At 39.8% G+C, this 17,304-nt stretch overlaps 2 protein-coding genes across 7 annotated transcripts in view; both read right to left on the reverse strand.

The window, feature by feature from the left end:
- LOC310759631 (kinesin-like protein KIF16B) overlaps positions 1 to 17,304 on the reverse strand; it is a 101,686-nt gene that overhangs the window by 25,276 nt on the left and 59,106 nt on the right. For all 6 annotated transcript variants that reach the window (XM_083607066.1, XM_083607067.1, XM_083607069.1 and 3 more), the window contains 5 exons: positions 16,828 to 16,986; positions 15,714 to 15,819; positions 13,791 to 13,841; positions 5,329 to 5,451; positions 4,850 to 4,939 (listed from right to left, as the gene is read on the reverse strand). In XM_083607066.1, coding sequence (XP_083463192.1) covers positions 4,850 to 4,939; positions 5,329 to 5,451; positions 13,791 to 13,841; positions 15,714 to 15,819; positions 16,828 to 16,986 — 529 coding nt within the window. The remainder of the gene's footprint in view (positions 1 to 4,849; positions 4,940 to 5,328; positions 5,452 to 13,790; positions 13,842 to 15,713; positions 15,820 to 16,827; positions 16,987 to 17,304) is intronic.
- Positions 9,875 to 12,850, reverse strand: LOC310759671 (uncharacterized protein; the record flags this gene model as incomplete). The annotated part of the gene is made up of 1 exon (XM_083607264.1): positions 9,875 to 12,850. The coding sequence occupies one exon, from the start codon at positions 12,848 to 12,850 to the stop codon at positions 10,802 to 10,804; it is 2,049 nt and encodes a 682-aa protein (XP_083463390.1). The 3' UTR covers positions 9,875 to 10,801.

Here is a 17,304-nt window from a genome sequence, read left to right on the forward strand (position 1 = left end):
TGTGACCTAACACCTTGAACACAGTTGTAGTAGCATTCCCGCCCCCCCCCCTTTAATGCTCCAAGGAGTGTTTTAAAAGCAAAACAATTTTAAGCAGGGACCAATAGGGGACGACAGAGGACGAGATGGTTGGACAGTGTTCTCGAAGCTACCAGCGTGAGTTTGACCAAACTGCGGGAGGCAGTGGAAGACAGGAGTGCCTGGCGTGCTCTGGTCCATGGGGTCACCAAGAGTCGGACACGACTAAGCGACTAAACAACAACAATACTGGCACTCCTCATACCTTAAAACATTTGCTTGCGGCTCAGTTTGTAAAGCATGAGACTCTTAACCTCAGAGTTGTGGGTTTGAGCCCCACATTGGGCAAAATATTCAGGGGGGTTGGACTAAATGATCCTTGTGTTCCCTTCCAACTCTACGGTATTCTATGATTTTATAAATGTGATTATCAAAGGAGAACAGACAAGAATTATAAATTATTGTAAGGCTATGCTTGCACAATCCTTTGCATTTTAGTCTGCTTCCCCCACTAAACTGATAAGAATGTATTGACTAGGTTCTGGTCATTATGTATTCCAGTCACAGTCCTGAAATTGACAGGGTCTCGCACTCTGGCTTCTATGTGAAACAAAAATCTCCATAACCACATTAGCAGGCCCCTCCAAAGATGATTTTACAGTCCCCTCTAAAGACGATTTTCTCACTGCACAGAAGCTCAGCTGGGTAACATCTGGCAGCATTTATGAAACCTTCTTGTCTTATGAGACCAAACAGTGCTGTAAATTTCAGCCACCATTGCCTCTGAGAAATGCTAATAATGAAAACTCATCAAAGGATAGCAATAATTCTTAGGGTTGATGAGATGGATGTGTTTCTGACTTCTCAGAATTAATAGCAGGCCCCAGGGTCTAAAAGAACAGCTGTCACATAGAAATATACCTGCAGACAAACAAACAACCTCCCTTTAAGTTAAATCTGGTATGAGTAGTAGCAGCAGATCTTCAGAAAGGGAAAAGGGAGGGGAGTGCAATTTCTACTTTACTCCAAAGCATTTTTAATGGTATTTAAGTTTAGAAAATCTATACTGTGTTTATACAAATTGCACAAAGAGCTGATTAACCAAAAATATAACAAGCCAATTTCAGATAAGCCTAAGGTCTTCCGCAATGAGTATCTCTTTGCTCTTTTTAGAGCTCAAATCACCAACAACAGCAATACACCCCAAAACCAGGGAAATATTGTCAAGAAGGAGATCTTCAACATCAGGAACTGAGAGACAAGCAGCAAAGGCAAGAAATAAATCTGTACCAGCTGGAATTTTATTGTTATTATTGTTACTATTTAATTTATTAGTCACTTCCCTGACATAGATGTTAAGCAGCATGAGAGATAAAATTGAACTGAAGGCTCCATGGGGCCAAACATCAGTCCCCAAGCACCACCTCATGAAAACAATATCCAAGGAGACCTGGAAACACGACCGAGTGATGCCACTCCCCAGGGGCCCCCATCCTGTTTTGCCACTTGTGGAGAAATGGAAAGTGACTTCCTGCCTCGCCACATGGGTATTGGTGCTGATTTCAGGCAAGATCTCTCATGCTCTGCAAGATCTCGCATGATCTTGCCGAGATCTTGCTGGAAATTGGTACCACTTCTCTGCCCCAAGACGGTGGCTTCACCCTACCCAATGGCTGGGCTGACTCTGCCACCCACCTGACTCTCCAGAAAAATGCCACAGTCGTGGTATTGAAAGCCACTGAGAGATCAGGGCTAAAAGGGACATGCTTCTCCAGATTCTCTCCTGACAAAGAGAACTTCTTACAGAGCAACTAAGGCAGTTTCCATACCCAAGCCGGACCTGAACCCAGCTTGAAATGGATCTAGAAAATTTGTTTCAGCCTGGATTTCTGGACCACTCATTCAAGGACCTTGCTCCAGAAGGAGGGAGTTGGTGACCAATCAGTAATGGCTTCGATTTTCTAGATCCAGTGAGGGTCTCTTAAGGAAGAGGAGGAGGCTTGGTAAATATACACTATGTACAGCCCTGTAAATAAATAGAATACAATAACCAAGCGTATTCAGCTATTAACTGGTGGAATTCATTAACCGAATTATATTTATAAGCTCTTTGCTACTGTATGGAAATATAAATAACAAACCACAACAGAATGACTCAGTGTGTTTCCTTAGGGTCAACAAAAAGCTTAATTTCCTCCCCCCCCCATCCTCCATTTTATCCATTTCTATATGCAGTCCACTTTTCCTCAAGTGTTGATTCTATGCAGTCAACATGCACATTGCTTCTTTATAGCATTAGGACCGTGTTGTGAAGTGCCATTTTAATCTAACATGCTACAAGGTCAGGAAATAATGAGTCTCTAAATGCCAGCAGACATTTAGGCATGATTTAATACCAAATGCATAATTAATACCCAATGTTTAGTGTTTCACACCACCAACATATTAGTCTGGAAGTGAGCACGTCCAACATTTTGACTGGATGCATTCATGTGGTCATCAACAACAACTTGTTTATCTGACTCGACAAAATAATATGCTGCAAAATTTCAAAACTGTAAGATGACAGCATTTCTCTTTTAATAAACTGTTGGAATTTTACCTCCCATGATAAATCAATATTTCAATACACTTCTTTTGGAAAAGTGGTGGCGGAAATATGAAATGCATCTTCAGATTAAGAATACAGAGGCAGTAGCCCAGAACTGAACAGCTAATGAGCTATAAAGTTCACCTCTACAGGACATTGCATAAATTAAGCAAGCATGCATTTCTCTATGTACAATAAATATAAATCTGGAGTTAGAAGATTGTGAAAAAGAGCCCTGCTAAAATAATGAGCACACAGGATTTGGGATTCTGCCCCTGCCCCTTTTGACATTAGATATTTGAATTTATGGAACTTTAACCATTCTTCTACTTAAATAGCAAGAGTGCTATTTTAAAGCTCACCCAAAACCTCTGTAATCATGGGGTTGGATCAAAAAGTAAGGGCACATACAGAAGCATACCATTTCACAGAGACATCTAAACTGCATTATATTTATTTACAAATATATGCAAATACAATAAGCCTGCAACTTATGTTGGGGCTACGAACTGGGGAACGTGCCTAAAGCCAAAATTCATATAGTCAAAGCACACTGGGTTCAGTGACAGGTGGGAATGCCAAAGTCTTTTTGCCTGGGCGCCTTCCCCACTTTTCCATTTCTTTTTTCTTTTTTTGCCAAGCGTGTAAAGCTGAATGCACACAAGTTAAATGCTCATACGTTGCAGGCTTATTGTATGCATTTTTAAACTACTAGGTACTTCTATACCATAAACCAGGGATTCCGAAAATTGTCAGTGCCCAGGAACACAACAACAGAAACACGGGAGCTTCTACAATGAAGCATATATAGAAACTGAATTTAAGTACAGTGGCACTTCAGTTTTTAAGCATCTCAGAAGCCGAACGTTTCGGTTTTCGAATGCCGAAAACCTGGAAGTAATTGCTTCCATTTTCGAACGCGCCTCAGAAGTCGAACAGCATCTGCTGCGTGTTTTTCTTTTATTTCCATTGACTTTGCCGACCACCCTTTATGCCTCAGTTTTTGAACATTTTCGAAGTCGAACAGTCTTCCGGAATGGATTACGTTTGACAACTGAGGTACCACTGTACTGTTAAATTAGCACATTTCCCTTTAAGATCTGCTTCTGTTAACTAATTTAACTACAAATACTCAAAAAGACACCTCAGTCAATTACAGTATTAAAACACTGTTGGCGGGGTGTGTGTGTCATTTTGTAGTGAAGAGAGAATGTGCTTTCTGTTATAACTTTAGATCATCCAGAGCAGAAGACATTTGTGAACTTCCGTGGTGAATGTGCACAACTGATTTATAAACCAATACTAGAAGAGGCAGACAGCTGAATACAGCATCATGCAGTAATCCTCTAATACTCTGAAGTTCACTTCACTAGAGTTATGAATAAAATGTCCAAAGAAAGATTACCTCCAAGCAACTATTGTTCTTAATGGATAATACACCTGTCCTGAAAAAGAGGACGTAACTGCATCATTGTGGCCTTTTTCACTCTTGAGCTCTACAATGATCATCTGGAGGCAGCCATCTTTTCCCCTTTAAGATTCTCACACTGACTGGGGAAAGCTACTATCATATCGTATGACCTGCACTGATCTCCCCAAGTTTTCCCTCAGCTACTAGGAAACCAACAGAAGCTGTGGAATAAAGAGGATTACAGGCACTTTATGATCCACTGCTTGGTTTTTCTTCTGCACTTTTTTTCTTTTTAACCGAGGATGTTTCTAAATCCTTATTTTATGTTGCAAATCTTCGTATTTATATATTAAATGCATGTTTCCAGAAAATTACATAGAATTTTTCACAATTAAAAACTACAACAGAATGCTGGGAAAATACAAGAAAAACGGTAAAAAGGTAATGCAGAGAAAGATTCAGTATGTTCATGAATTCCTCTACACTCAAAAATTTCAGAAGGAACCAACACCCCAAATATCTATTTTGAACTTTTGTTTCAGTGATATTATAAGAAACAACAAAATCCTTCTGTAATTTTGGTGGGCTTCATAGTGAAACACACACACACACACACAGACACAGCCTTGTAAATGATAGCACAAAAATCCTTCCAGTGCTTTCTCTGACAAAAGAAGGAAAAGTAACAACACATAAGTAAAAGACTGAATCACGGTAGTAGAGAGATCCTGAAAGGATCATTTGTAGTGGAAATACAATAAATTGTGCGTTCCTGGAGCAGAAAAGGCAAGATGAATGCAAATGTAGATATAATTTAATTAGAAACTTACCTCTGGGTATTTTAATTTTAATGTTTGATGCATTTCCCTAAACCGACTGTACCGCCTGAATACTGTCCACGTCTCATCTAGGACTGATATCTGTTATGCAGCGGTGAAAAAGAAAATAGCAAAATTAAGATGAATGAAGCATATATAGGAACACAGATACTATGGCTCCCTGCAATGGACAATTTTCTCCCATCAAACTATTATTATCGGGACTGGCTCATCTTGTACATGGGGAATAAATGCATTCATTGATACAGGATTTGCAAGAGAACCACATCCGCACAATTGACTCAGTGGGCAAACTGACAACAGAACGCAGAGCTGATTTTATAATAGTAAAATCCATAGAGAGTGCCCGTGGTTTTAAGCTTCCTATAATAAATTCATCCAGCTTAGATTCTTCGTGAATCCCTGTAGTTCTCACTCCTCCCACTCTAACACACACACCTTTCATTTTAAAAAGAAGTTAAACTTCTTACCTTTATTTCATATTCACAGTGCTCATCCATCCCTTGTCCACAAAGGACATAGCGTGGAATACTAATTTTAACTGGATTCTTTAGGTCATCTGGGTTTGTTTTAACAGAGCGACAGATCATTCGCTATCAAATGAATATCAAACAGGAAGAACAAATTAAAACCTGCATCACTTCATGAACAACAGTCTGTAAGGCCAGAAATACATTTTCTGACAGAAAAGTAAAATAAAGTAAGATTGTTATTATTATTAAATGGAGGGTTTATGAGAAGCAAGTGGTAATCCTCTTGCGATTCTTCTTTCGGGGGCAGAGAGGAAAAGGGAAACAATCTCTGCAAGTGTTACTTACTCTTTTTGCAACCTTAAGCACAATGAAAAACAGATAATAAAACTTTATAACCACATTTATGATCACGTAAGAAACGCATCTAAAAGCCTGTCTGTTGGAAGGAGGTGGGGAAACAAATTCTGACAATTCCTCTTTCTCCTGAAAATCTCCTTCAGAGGTTCTGAGAACCTCTGGAACAATGTGGGAGATGTTGCAGGGTCCTGAAAGGAAAGGAGGAATCCACTGGATTGCAGCCTCTTCCACAAAGTGGATCCTCTCCATTTACAGAAGGAAAACTCAGAATGCAATCTGTAGTCACAAGCCTTTCGGATCAGAAATAAAGTAACCTTTGTTGCAACAAGGAAAGCTTAAAGAAAGCTGGCAACTTGCTATTCCTTAAAACTGATCATTCAGTTGGCTTTTCTATGATTTTACTAACATATTTATTAAAATATTTCAGCATAAGGTGAAAGTAGCAACCTGTACAAGATTACGAAAAAAGACTTCCTATTATTATAAAAAACTATTTTTAAAAATCATACAGGCATCAATATCTTTATCAACTGATGTAGTTTAAGCAATGAAATCAAGGCCTATGCTTACTGACACTGCAAATTTTAGTGCTTCTCATCATAAAACCATGTGGGTTTTGAAAGTTCTCACTATCTCCAGATAGCACTTGGGTAGCTGCCCTAGACAATGTAAGCACAATAAATTCAGTGGTTTTACTTAACACCACCTATAGAACATCTCTGTATAGAACGGATCTCTTGAGGAGTCCTTAAAATCTTACAAGCATTGGCTTAGCAAAGCTTGACAAAATAACAGCACACAGAAATGTTAACATAGCAAACAACAAAAGAATTGGTTAGATAGTTCTGTAGAAGTAGTGTCTTGAGGATGGGTCTCTAAAAATAAATCAAAGCTGCATGGACTCAGAATGTATGGCAGCCGTGCAAGATTATATCGGTAAGGTTGTTTGTTTTTAAGGAAACAGTGATAAATAACTAGCAGCGGGAGGAAACCTATATAGAGTAACACTGGAGGGAGATGCACCACACTCTCATTAATGGTGTTCTGGGAGGGATAAAAAACAGCAGAGACCTGTGCCGTGAGAGGGTCAGAGAAATAGTGCAGACTATGGCCAAGGTGGAAAGTCACATTAAATCACACCTTAAAACAAACTATGTGTGTGAGCCAGTCTATGAACGGCCTCATATAAGGCAGGAGTGTACCAGGGAGGGCAGAACTATCAGCCAGCTAGACTCTGGGACGAGTGGGAAACATGGATTTTATCACTTATTCAGGCAACTCTTCTGCTAAATCAAACATGATGAGCCCTGCTTGGGCCACGCATAGCCCCCAACTTATGAGCTCCTACTTCCCCTCATATGCAGAGATTAGAAGTCTCTATTCCCAGTCTGTGTCGGCTAATAGTCCAAATCCATCCAAACAACCAACGATGGTTTGTGCTTGCTTGCATACCTGGCTTGTGGCCCTGGCTTGCAGGCAAGAACAAACCATCTTTGCCCGTTCTCTGCATGCAAGGGAAGAAGGTAGCACAAAGACTAAGGAAGTGGTTGCCAGTCGTTGCCTGACCACAGACTACTTGAAAATTGTCAAGTGTCTTGATGGATCATTGTAGCAATTGACGTTTTTATCATTCAGGAACAGAAACACCCTCATTTTGGGAGGAAAAAGCTCGGGAAATAAACACCCTTTTATGGGCGGGTTCCATACACATAAATACATACAGTGAGGGGGGGAAAGTATTTGATCCCCTGGTCTTGGTCACGGTGGCTACTTTGGAATCTGCTGGATTGATTGCTTCCGTCGGCAGGTGTCTTTTGTACAGGTACTGTAACGAGCTGGGATTACAGGTAAGACCTCTCCCTTACAGCAGGTGCTTCTAATCTCAGCTCGTTACATACGGTGAAGATACCAGGCGGTCTGACATCTGGCTAGTTGATAGGGGATCAAATACTTATTTCACTCATTCTAATGCACATCAATCTCTGACTTTTGTCTTCTAGGTTTCTGGGGTTTTTCCTGTTGTTATTCTGTTTCTCACAGCTACAATAAACCTACCATTAAAATTATGGACTGGTTATTTCTTCATCAGAGGGCAAACGGGCAAATTTAGCAGGGGATCAAATACTTCCCCCCTTCACTGTAGCATGCATACGAACAAAGCATTTCCACATTACAGTGGTACCTCGTGTTACATATGCTTCAGGTTACATACGCTTCAGGTTACAGACTCTGCTAACCCAGAAATATTGCTTCAGGTTAAGAACTTTGCTTCAGGATGAGAACAGAAATTGTGCTCCGGCGGCGCGGTAGCAGCGGGAGGCCCCATTAGCTAAAGTGGAGCTTCAGGTTAAGAACAGTTTCAGGTTAAGAACAGACCTCCAGAACGAATTAAGTACTTAACCTGAGGTACCACTGTAGTTGCTTTGGAAGACAATAATCAGGCATCTGCACAACATGACCAGTCCAACAAAGTTGATGTTGAAGAATCAGAAATTGTGCTCCGGCGGCGTGGTAGCAGCGGGAGGCCCCATTAGCTAAAGTGGTGCTTCAGGTTAAGAACAGTTTCAGGTTAAGTACGGACCTCCGGAACGAATTAAGTACTTAACCCTAGGTACCACTGTATTATTATTTGAATTTATATACCACCATCTTGGGGCAGCTCACAGAACATGTATGTAAGAGGGAGGGATATTGCCTCCCTCCTCCCTCAGTTTTGGAGCTGATATGACAGGCTGGTGCTGGAGGAGGAAGCCAAACCACCTCTTGGACATCTTTTGAATACCATTTAATTAGGCTGCATATGCACACGTTTTAAAAATACAGCCTTGGAACTTCAGAAAGTTTACAAGGAAGATTAGAGAGATCAGAAACATAAATTAAAAACTAGCCAATATAAAATAAAAACCTGCATTAAAATTAAAAACAGAAGCAACGCAAAAAAAAGATAATGTAAAACATCAAATACTTGATGAAATAAAAATATATATGACTAAATTGGTACCTAAGAGAAAGAAAATAGCACCAAGTGAATGTGTTCACCAACAGGGTGCCAACACAAAAAGGCTGTTCTAAACTTGGAAGTTGGGGGTTAAGCCAAGCCTCAGATGAAGGGCAGGAAGTACATTATCATTCTACACAGTAAGGCTGCAATAATATGTACACTTATCTGGGTCAAAACTGCAAGGAATTGGGGGGACTTCCTTAAACAAAGATGTCTAGGAGAGCTCTATCCAAAATTAGCTATCCTTGGCCTATATTCGTTTTATTTCTCTCCTGGGCCATATACCTGCAGATGTGACGTTGGTTTCAGGGTAAAATGCACATAACAGGGCTGATGCAAGTTGACTTTTCGGTCCCCTCCTCCCTGTGGCACTGGCTCTAAGAACTTCAAAATGCTCCACTGAAGGTCCGGGGACCCTGCTAAATGGGAGCGAATTGTGGCATGGGGAAATGGAGGGGGGAGGCTCTTTAATCCAAATTCTTTACGTCATGATGCCTTGAAGATGTTACCTGCAATCTTTTATAAAGTAGTATGCTAATTTAGATGAAAATAGCATATAATAAGGAAAATAAACCAGTAAGACACTGAACAGTCTCACTTCCATTACAAACTGAAGTAGTAGTAGTAGTAGTAGTTTTTAAAAAACAAGAAACAAAGTATGTGGGTATCCACATTTGTCATAGTTCCACATATTTATGCAACAACAAAAAGTTACAAAATGAAGTTTTCCCTCAAGAATTTTGTGCTGTGTTAGAATGGTAACTTGCCATTTAAAAGAAGAAAACCCAGCTCACTGCCTACATTTCCTTAAGGCTATTATTGATATTATGACTCTGTCTATTGAAAGATTTAGCAGTAATGAGCATAAAGGTGTCATTTGAGGACATAGCATGAAGATTAATTTCATAACACTTTTCTCTTTGATACTTAAATAAATGCTGGTTTCAGGACAGTATCATAATTGTTTCTTATGGTAGTTTCACGTATTACTTTCCCTGTCAAGACAACTCATCTCCACATGGGGACTGTAATGTCTGAAAAGTGAATCGGGTGGTTTTTCATTTTATTTTTGTGTCTCAGTATATACACACTATCCCAGCATTTACAGACTAATAAGTGAGCTATGTATTGACAGTTTCAAGGCAGTCCACAGAAACAAGAAATAAAAACACCCTAGCAATCAGATCATGTACCAATGAAGGTGAAGGCAGCAAAAGTTTTATTCAAGAGGAGCAAAAGGGAGAAATCATTGCATCAGCATTAAACCCGCAGACAAGCTGTTGCTTTCCATTAAATCATTTTTGGATTAAGGCACAGAAGCAAATCTTTACATGACTTCTGACTGCTAGTGTTGTATTAAACCTTCCCTGTTCACACAGAGATCAGTTGCCACATCTACTGATGGTTGTCATTGTATCTCTAATGTAAAGTCATGCCTTCCCAAATATGAAAGTGTTCCGAATTGAAGATACAAGTACATGAACATGAAGTACCCAAAACTCAGTTCCTATATTTTTTTTGTCCGAAAGAGGGCATGAGGATATTAGTGCCTTCCTCTCCTACCATAAAGAATATTTAAAACTGATGCTTAACACCAATAAGGTAAAGGGACCACTGATCATTAGGTTCAGTCGTGACCGACTCTGGGGTTGCGCGCTCATCTCGCTCTATAGGCCGAGGGAGCCGGTGTTTGTCTGCAGACAGCTTCCGGGTCATGTGGCCAGCATTACTAAGCCACTTCTGGCGAACCAGAGCAGCGCACAGAAACGCTGTTTACCTATCCGCCGGAGCGGTTCCTATTTGTCTACTTGCACTCTGACGTGCTTTCAAACTGCTAGGTTGGCAGGAGCAGGGACCGAGCAACGGGAGCTCACCACGTCGTGGGGATTCGAACCGCCGACCTTCTGATTGGCAAGTCCTAGGCTCTGTGGTTTAAATTTCAGATACATCTTGGATGTAGCAACTTTGAGCTGAAATTTTTGCATGACTATTTCCATAACACAGCCCTGCTTGCTAAGACTTAAGTATGTGTCTCATCTGAGAGACTATTTACATGAAAACACACATTTGATTTGCATTCTTTTGAACATAACATCTAAAAAGCACCCAGATTTACTGTCCTGTCAAATGCAGCATTAGCTTAATGGCATCTTCATTTGAACTGAAAGTCAATTTCCAGATATATGGTGGAGTGCTAGGTTGGGCATGACAAAATGGTGAAACAGTTCTCAGTTGGGTAAATGCCTCTCTCTGAGAAATGCAAGCCAAATTGTGGGATGAATCACAGCCAACCTTACCTGCACGAGAAAATACAAGCTCAATTTCGATTAGATTTTCTTTCTCCAGGACAACTATACACTTGAGCTCACTCAAACAACGCAGCTGAATTTTGTCAAATTGCAATTGGTCAACCAGGGAATGTAAAGGGCTAGGAACTGGGCAGAAGATACTATCTTCCTCTACAAGACCTACATGAGTATTTGCAAGGACTAGTGATCGGATTTTGCCCTCTAGTTTTACTGTTGTATAGAGCAGTATCTGAATTTCTCCTAAAGGGGGCTTGTTGATTCCCATGTTTCCATAGAGCATGTACACCAGATCAGCTAAATTGGCCTCAAAGCTGCATGACAGACGCAAACCATTTTCAAAAATCAAATCGGAGATTGCTGAAGCCCAGTCAAGTGAAAGGTGCAACAGATCTCCTTTCAGGAGTGGGTGATTTAAGTAAGCAGACTCAGATGATGATATTACAATGCTAAGTATGTCGTGGCATATTCTTTGTGTGATATATTTGTTAAAGGTAAATATTTTCATTATATTTTCTTCATTAGAACACAAAAGTCTGATGCTCTGTCCAGCATAGCCAATTTGGATTTCTCTTAATGTAGTAATTGGGAAAACATGAAAAATTTCCAGAGAGTCCTGACTGCTGTCCAGTGGATTGGCTGATGAAATAATGGCATACAGGACCGAACCAAGTAAAAGCAAGCATGCAGGCTCTGGTCCAGTTCTGTTATGGTTTCCTACAGCAATCCAGTAGATTCCTTTTAACTCATCAGGTTTGGCACAAATTTCTGGCAAGATATAGGACACATATTGCAACAGTTCATCCTGAGAGCACAGCTGCAATTTCAGAAGCCCATCTGAAAAGCACACAAAATTTTGCTTAAGCACAAGGCTAGTTTCCAGTTTTTCCCTTCTGGGAAAGTAAGTATATCTCTCAGAATGATCTGCTGTACACATATCAATTGAAATGCCGGAGTGTAAGAACTTCATATCTTCATCTTTTTGCATAGGACTTCCTGGACTGATACTTGCATCATGGAAGCTATTCTTGTTCACACCTAAAAGAAGATTTAACTGTATTTTTTTAATAAATGGAAAGTCTTTCACAAATGACACCATTTGTGTACACGTCTCATTTTTGTCACACAGACTGGCCAGACCTTTGATCTGCTTAGAAAACCAGCTAAGCTTAAACACTTTATAGTTGGTATCACTGTAAATACTGGAGAATTTGCTGAAGAGATGTCCCAGCCCATAACTCTGCTTTGTTCCCACATGGGACTCTGGGAGAGGTATCTGGCTGGCATTCGTAGCTCTCTCATCTAACTGCTGGTTTGGAATCTGGGCACAAATTTGGGGGATCTGGTTACTGTGTTCTCTGAGAGAGAGAGAAATGCAAGCTCCAGACTGATGTTTGGCAGAGGCTAAAAGTTCTGAGGGAGGAATACGGCGGTCAACAGCAAGATCAGATTCTGCTCCCAAACTACTGGGTTCCCAAATAGTAGTAGCTAAGCCTGTGCTGTCGAAATGAGAGCATGCAGATTTGCTTTCTGATGAATGAATCATTCCATATCTGTCAAGAGCCTGAAGATGAAAATCTGCAGAATATTTGGAGCAAGTGCTCTTGCTATTTATGACTTTGGGTTGATTCGAGTCACATTCATTACTGCAGAGCCAGCTGATGTATTCTTGTCCTAACTGTCTTTTTTTATTTGTAGTTTTTTGAGTCATGCAGCACTCCAGGACTCTTCTCCAATGAGGATTGAATGCATCTATGCTTTCGTCCTGCTTACTGATGTCTGCTATTCTTGTATCTTCACTTGTATAACATTGGCTGTCATTAGTAGGTAGAGCGAGAAAGCCATAAAGGGGCATTTTCTGTTTAAAATGTCAAAAAAACAACAACAAAAAACAAGCACAAAAAGGCACTTCTTGTGTTTAACCGAAAATGTATTTTCATGTAAATTTTCAGATGAGGATTTTATTGTTTTGTTCAACTCTGGATTAAACAGCATTGACACTACATTAAATCAGTGGGATCAGTTGTGATTCCAACCCATAATTTCCCTTTAGCATAATCTTGCATTTCGAACAGTATCCATTTCACTTAGGTAAATATTGAAGGATCGATCCACATCCCTAATGGCAGAGCTACCGATTTGAAAAATAAAGCTGAAATTTATATTATCAGTCCCCCAAAAGAAGCAAATGTTTTGATAAAAATCACCTAATCAGCTTTGATAAAAAGCTGTTATTTAAGCATGTCTTTTTGCTCAGAAAACAGGAAGGAAAGCATATTACCAGAAGCAAAGAAACTTACTGTGAAAACTAAAGTTGGGCACCTGCAACAGTTTGCATGCAGTATTTCTGCATTATGACTGATCATTTGGAAAAGTGAATTTTAATTTTTCCAGACTTTATGGGCCATGCACAACTGACTAGAAGACCGTGCACTCTCATACCATTGACATAGGTTGGAATTCAGAGCAGCTGATTGACTGATTGATTGAATCTAAGTTGCAGTATATCAGGCTATTCAACCAATTACTTACACCTAAATATATAAACATTGTTTCTAAATTATAGATCGCTGAAACTGTTGCAGTGTCAAATATATATATATAATAATAACAAACTATGACCAACCAAAGTTTTACCATAGCAGAAGCTTTAATTTTAAGCCTTATTCCATTGGCTATTAATCTTGCAGGAATACAGAATTATAATTATGCTGCAAAATGTTAAAGAAATTTAATTACAGAGCATGCCATAATTTAAGATGAGCACTTCTTCAAGATGACAAGCTATAACTTACCTCATACTTCAACTTGCGTTGAGCAGTGTCGTTACAAAACTTCTCGTTATCCTGGAAATCAGGCAAAGTTCAAATGTTCAGAAGAGCGGCACAAAAGTAATCAAGACAACAAATGGCCCAGCTCAGCTGGGATATTAGCAATGGCAGCCTATTTAGTCCAAATACTCAGATTTGGCAAATGGAAAATGTACCAAAGTGAGCCCATGGTAGTCTGCCTATCCCCCCAAAGCTCACTCCCACTCTGTAACTGTAGCAAGAGAACACAATCCTTGGCATCAGCACCCCAGTAATGGTCTATGATGGGGTACACTCAGTGCAGGCTAAAAACACACACCTTACTAGCCCAGAGATGGAAAGAAGACAGAGTCCCTACCAGAGAAGACTGGCAGATAAAGTTGATGGACTATGCCGAATTGGTAAAAATGACCAGAAGAATCAGGAAGACCAAAATTTTAATAAGGAATGGGGGAAAATATATAATTTACCTTAAAAACCATTGTAAACAATTAAAATTATTAGGAGGATAGGAATAACACTTGTAGTTTAATGTTAAATTTGGGGTATAATGGAGATTTAATAGATTTGGAGGACCATAAAGAAGACTGATCACCGAAGAATTGATGCTTCTGAATTATGGTGCTGGAGGAGACTCTTAAGAGTCCCATGGACTGCAAGAAGAACAAACCTATCCATTCTGAAGGAAATCAGCCCTGAGTGCTCACTGGAAGGACAGATCCTGAAGCTGAGGCTCCAATACTTTGGCCACCTCATGAGAAGAGAAGACTCCCTGGAAAAGACCCTAATATTGGGAAAGATGGAGGGCAGAAGGAGAAGGGGACGACAGAGGACGAGAGGGTTGGATAGTGTTCTCGAAGCTACCAGCATGAGTTTGACCAAACTGCGGGAGGCAGTGGAAGACAGGAGTGCCTGGCATGCTCTGGTCTGTGGCGTTACAAAGAGTCGGATACGACTAAATGACTAAACATCATCATCAACAACAACAACAACAGATTTGGATTAATAGACAAGATGCAGGAGGAAAAGGTTAATACAGTGGTGCCTTGCAAGACGAAATTAATCCGTTCCGCGAGTCTCTTCGTCTTGCGGTTTTTTCGTCTTGCGAAGCACGGCTATTAGCGGCTTAGCGGCTATTAGCGGCTATTAACGGCTTAGCGGCTTTAAGAAAAAGGAAACAAACTCCCAAGAACTCGCAAGACGTTTCGTCTTGCGAAGCAAGCCCATAGGGAAATTCGTCTTGCGGAACGACTCAAAAAACAAAAAACTCTTTCGTCTTGCGCATTTTTCGTCTTGCGAGGCATTCGTCTTGCGAGGTACCACTGTATAAGGACCCACAAAGGGGAGGAAGGAAGTTCAGGAGATTTTTCGGAATTCTTTTTCTATGTTGGTTGGCTGATAATTGTTTGTAAATTTTTAAAATCTGAAAAACTCAATTTTTTTTTAAAAAAACAACACCTATACATTTCCAAACCTCATGTAGAAGGCTGTTTTGTATTCTCTCGTTGCTCTCTTCCACTTCCCAGCGACAGGTTCAGGAAATACAAATACACAAGGGGCACACTGCAACATTTTGTTTTATCATTTATCATTTACAAATTATTTAGCACCAGCTGCAATAACCATGTTGTCAGGGATTAAATTGAGGGGAATAAGTGGGTCTGATTACATGTATAAAACAAATGTACTTCAGAGAAGCAATTCAAACTCCATTTTACTGCTGTTTGAACCATTGTGTGAGAAAAAGGGAAGCAAAAGCCAAAAGTGTGTGGTTTCTCTCTCTTTTCTGAGTTGGCAGTTATCAACGCACAGACGAATATGAGGCGAATACAGCTTTGTGGAGACATTCCCCCTCCCCGATGTGATCATAAACTCATGCTTAGGGACAGACCAATTATATTTTCTCACCTTTGAAAGTTCTGCAGACTGCAGGAGGCTATTATTATTTTCTCCACATGTATAGTGTATGTTTTGAAGACGTCTTTGAACTTCTTCTTCAATAAAGGCATTTATTCTAGATATTTTTTAAATTGCAAATAAAAGAGAGAAGAATTACTCAACTATGTAAAGAACCATTAAGGCTCTGTCCCCTAGGTAACCTTGAACAAAAAGATTAAGTGTCTTTTGATGGTTAGAGATAGGGCAGGATGATGGAAGTGTTAATAATGAACAGATTTATGGTCTTAATATATTGTTACCTGTCCCGAGACTTTGGAAGGGACAGGCTACACAATAAATAAGTAGTACATTAGTACAGTCACTTCAACTGCAGGAGGAATTGCTTGCCTTGCTCTTAAGTTTTCTGCACTTACTAATTGCAGTAAAGACAAGAATTAGTGACAGCCAATTCCCCCATTAAGTTAAAACATCCAGTGGCAGCCATAGGCTGTAATTATCCATTAAAAATCTATGAAAGCTTTGCTGTTGCCTTCAGTAGCAACAGGATTGCTTCCACAGCTTTCAGCATATAATTCTAGTTCCCACTGTGAAATTTGCTTATTTATTATAAGAGAAAGCATTATCGTAAGAGTTGCTAGAGAGAGAACAGTCTTGGTTAAAAGCAACAGAAGGAAGAGCAAAACGGTGCACACAATGATAATGTTGTTTTTTTAAAAAACCACCTCAAGGGTGCTTGCGGGGGTGGGGAGATTTGGCTCTCTGTATGCTATTGGGTAATATTTTATATTCTCTTGATTACATGGCATTAAACAGATTTCCCAGCCGCTGTGGAACTACAATCATAAAACGTTGCAAGCCCCTGGGCTCTGTTTTTAAGAGACCAAACTCATGAGCTTACCTCAGGTAAAATCAAACAAAGTTCAGAGTCTTATTTGGAAAACATTTCAAACGCCTCAAAGCAAAAAAACTGTGCCATTATACTCTGATTACAATGAAAGCATTCTTTTAGCAGTGCTATTAAAAGACATCCATCTAAAAATACTTCTGAGGAAAATTGCATTATAGATTTATTTATTTTTTTAAGATGTAGAAGTTGGGTTGGGGTGAAACCACGAATACATACCTGTCATCTACCAATGGAATAAAGTGGGATTGTGATTTTGTAACACTAGAAGGGGAAGTGCTATGGGACAATCTCTCTTCTCCAGCTCCTAGGGACCCTTTTTCAATCCCATCGCCTTCATAGATCTTCTGCTTTAACTGCTGTATTTGCAAGTCCAAGCTGTCGGCAAAATTTCAAAACGTATTATTTAAGATGCATCAACACAGCAGGGTTTCTTAAAGCTTTGCTGCAGTAAACTTCATTAAGAAGTAAACTTCATTTTCAGCTGGTAGGTAATTCTTATCCTGGGGGTAAGAAACTAAAAGCCTGTGGAAAAACAGGGGTGTTATTTCTTGTCCCTGGCACAATCAATAAGGTGGTGGGTGAAAGGGTGGAAAACTCATACTAAGCTGGATTGTAAGAGGGTCTCCCTAATAATAATAATAATAATAATAATAATAATAATAATAATAATAATTTATTTATACCCCGCCCATC

The sequence above is a fragment of the Podarcis filfolensis genome (assembly GCF_964270895.1).
Source record: "Podarcis filfolensis genome assembly, chromosome: 3".
NCBI lineage: Eukaryota > Metazoa > Chordata > Lepidosauria > Squamata > Lacertidae > Podarcis > Podarcis filfolensis.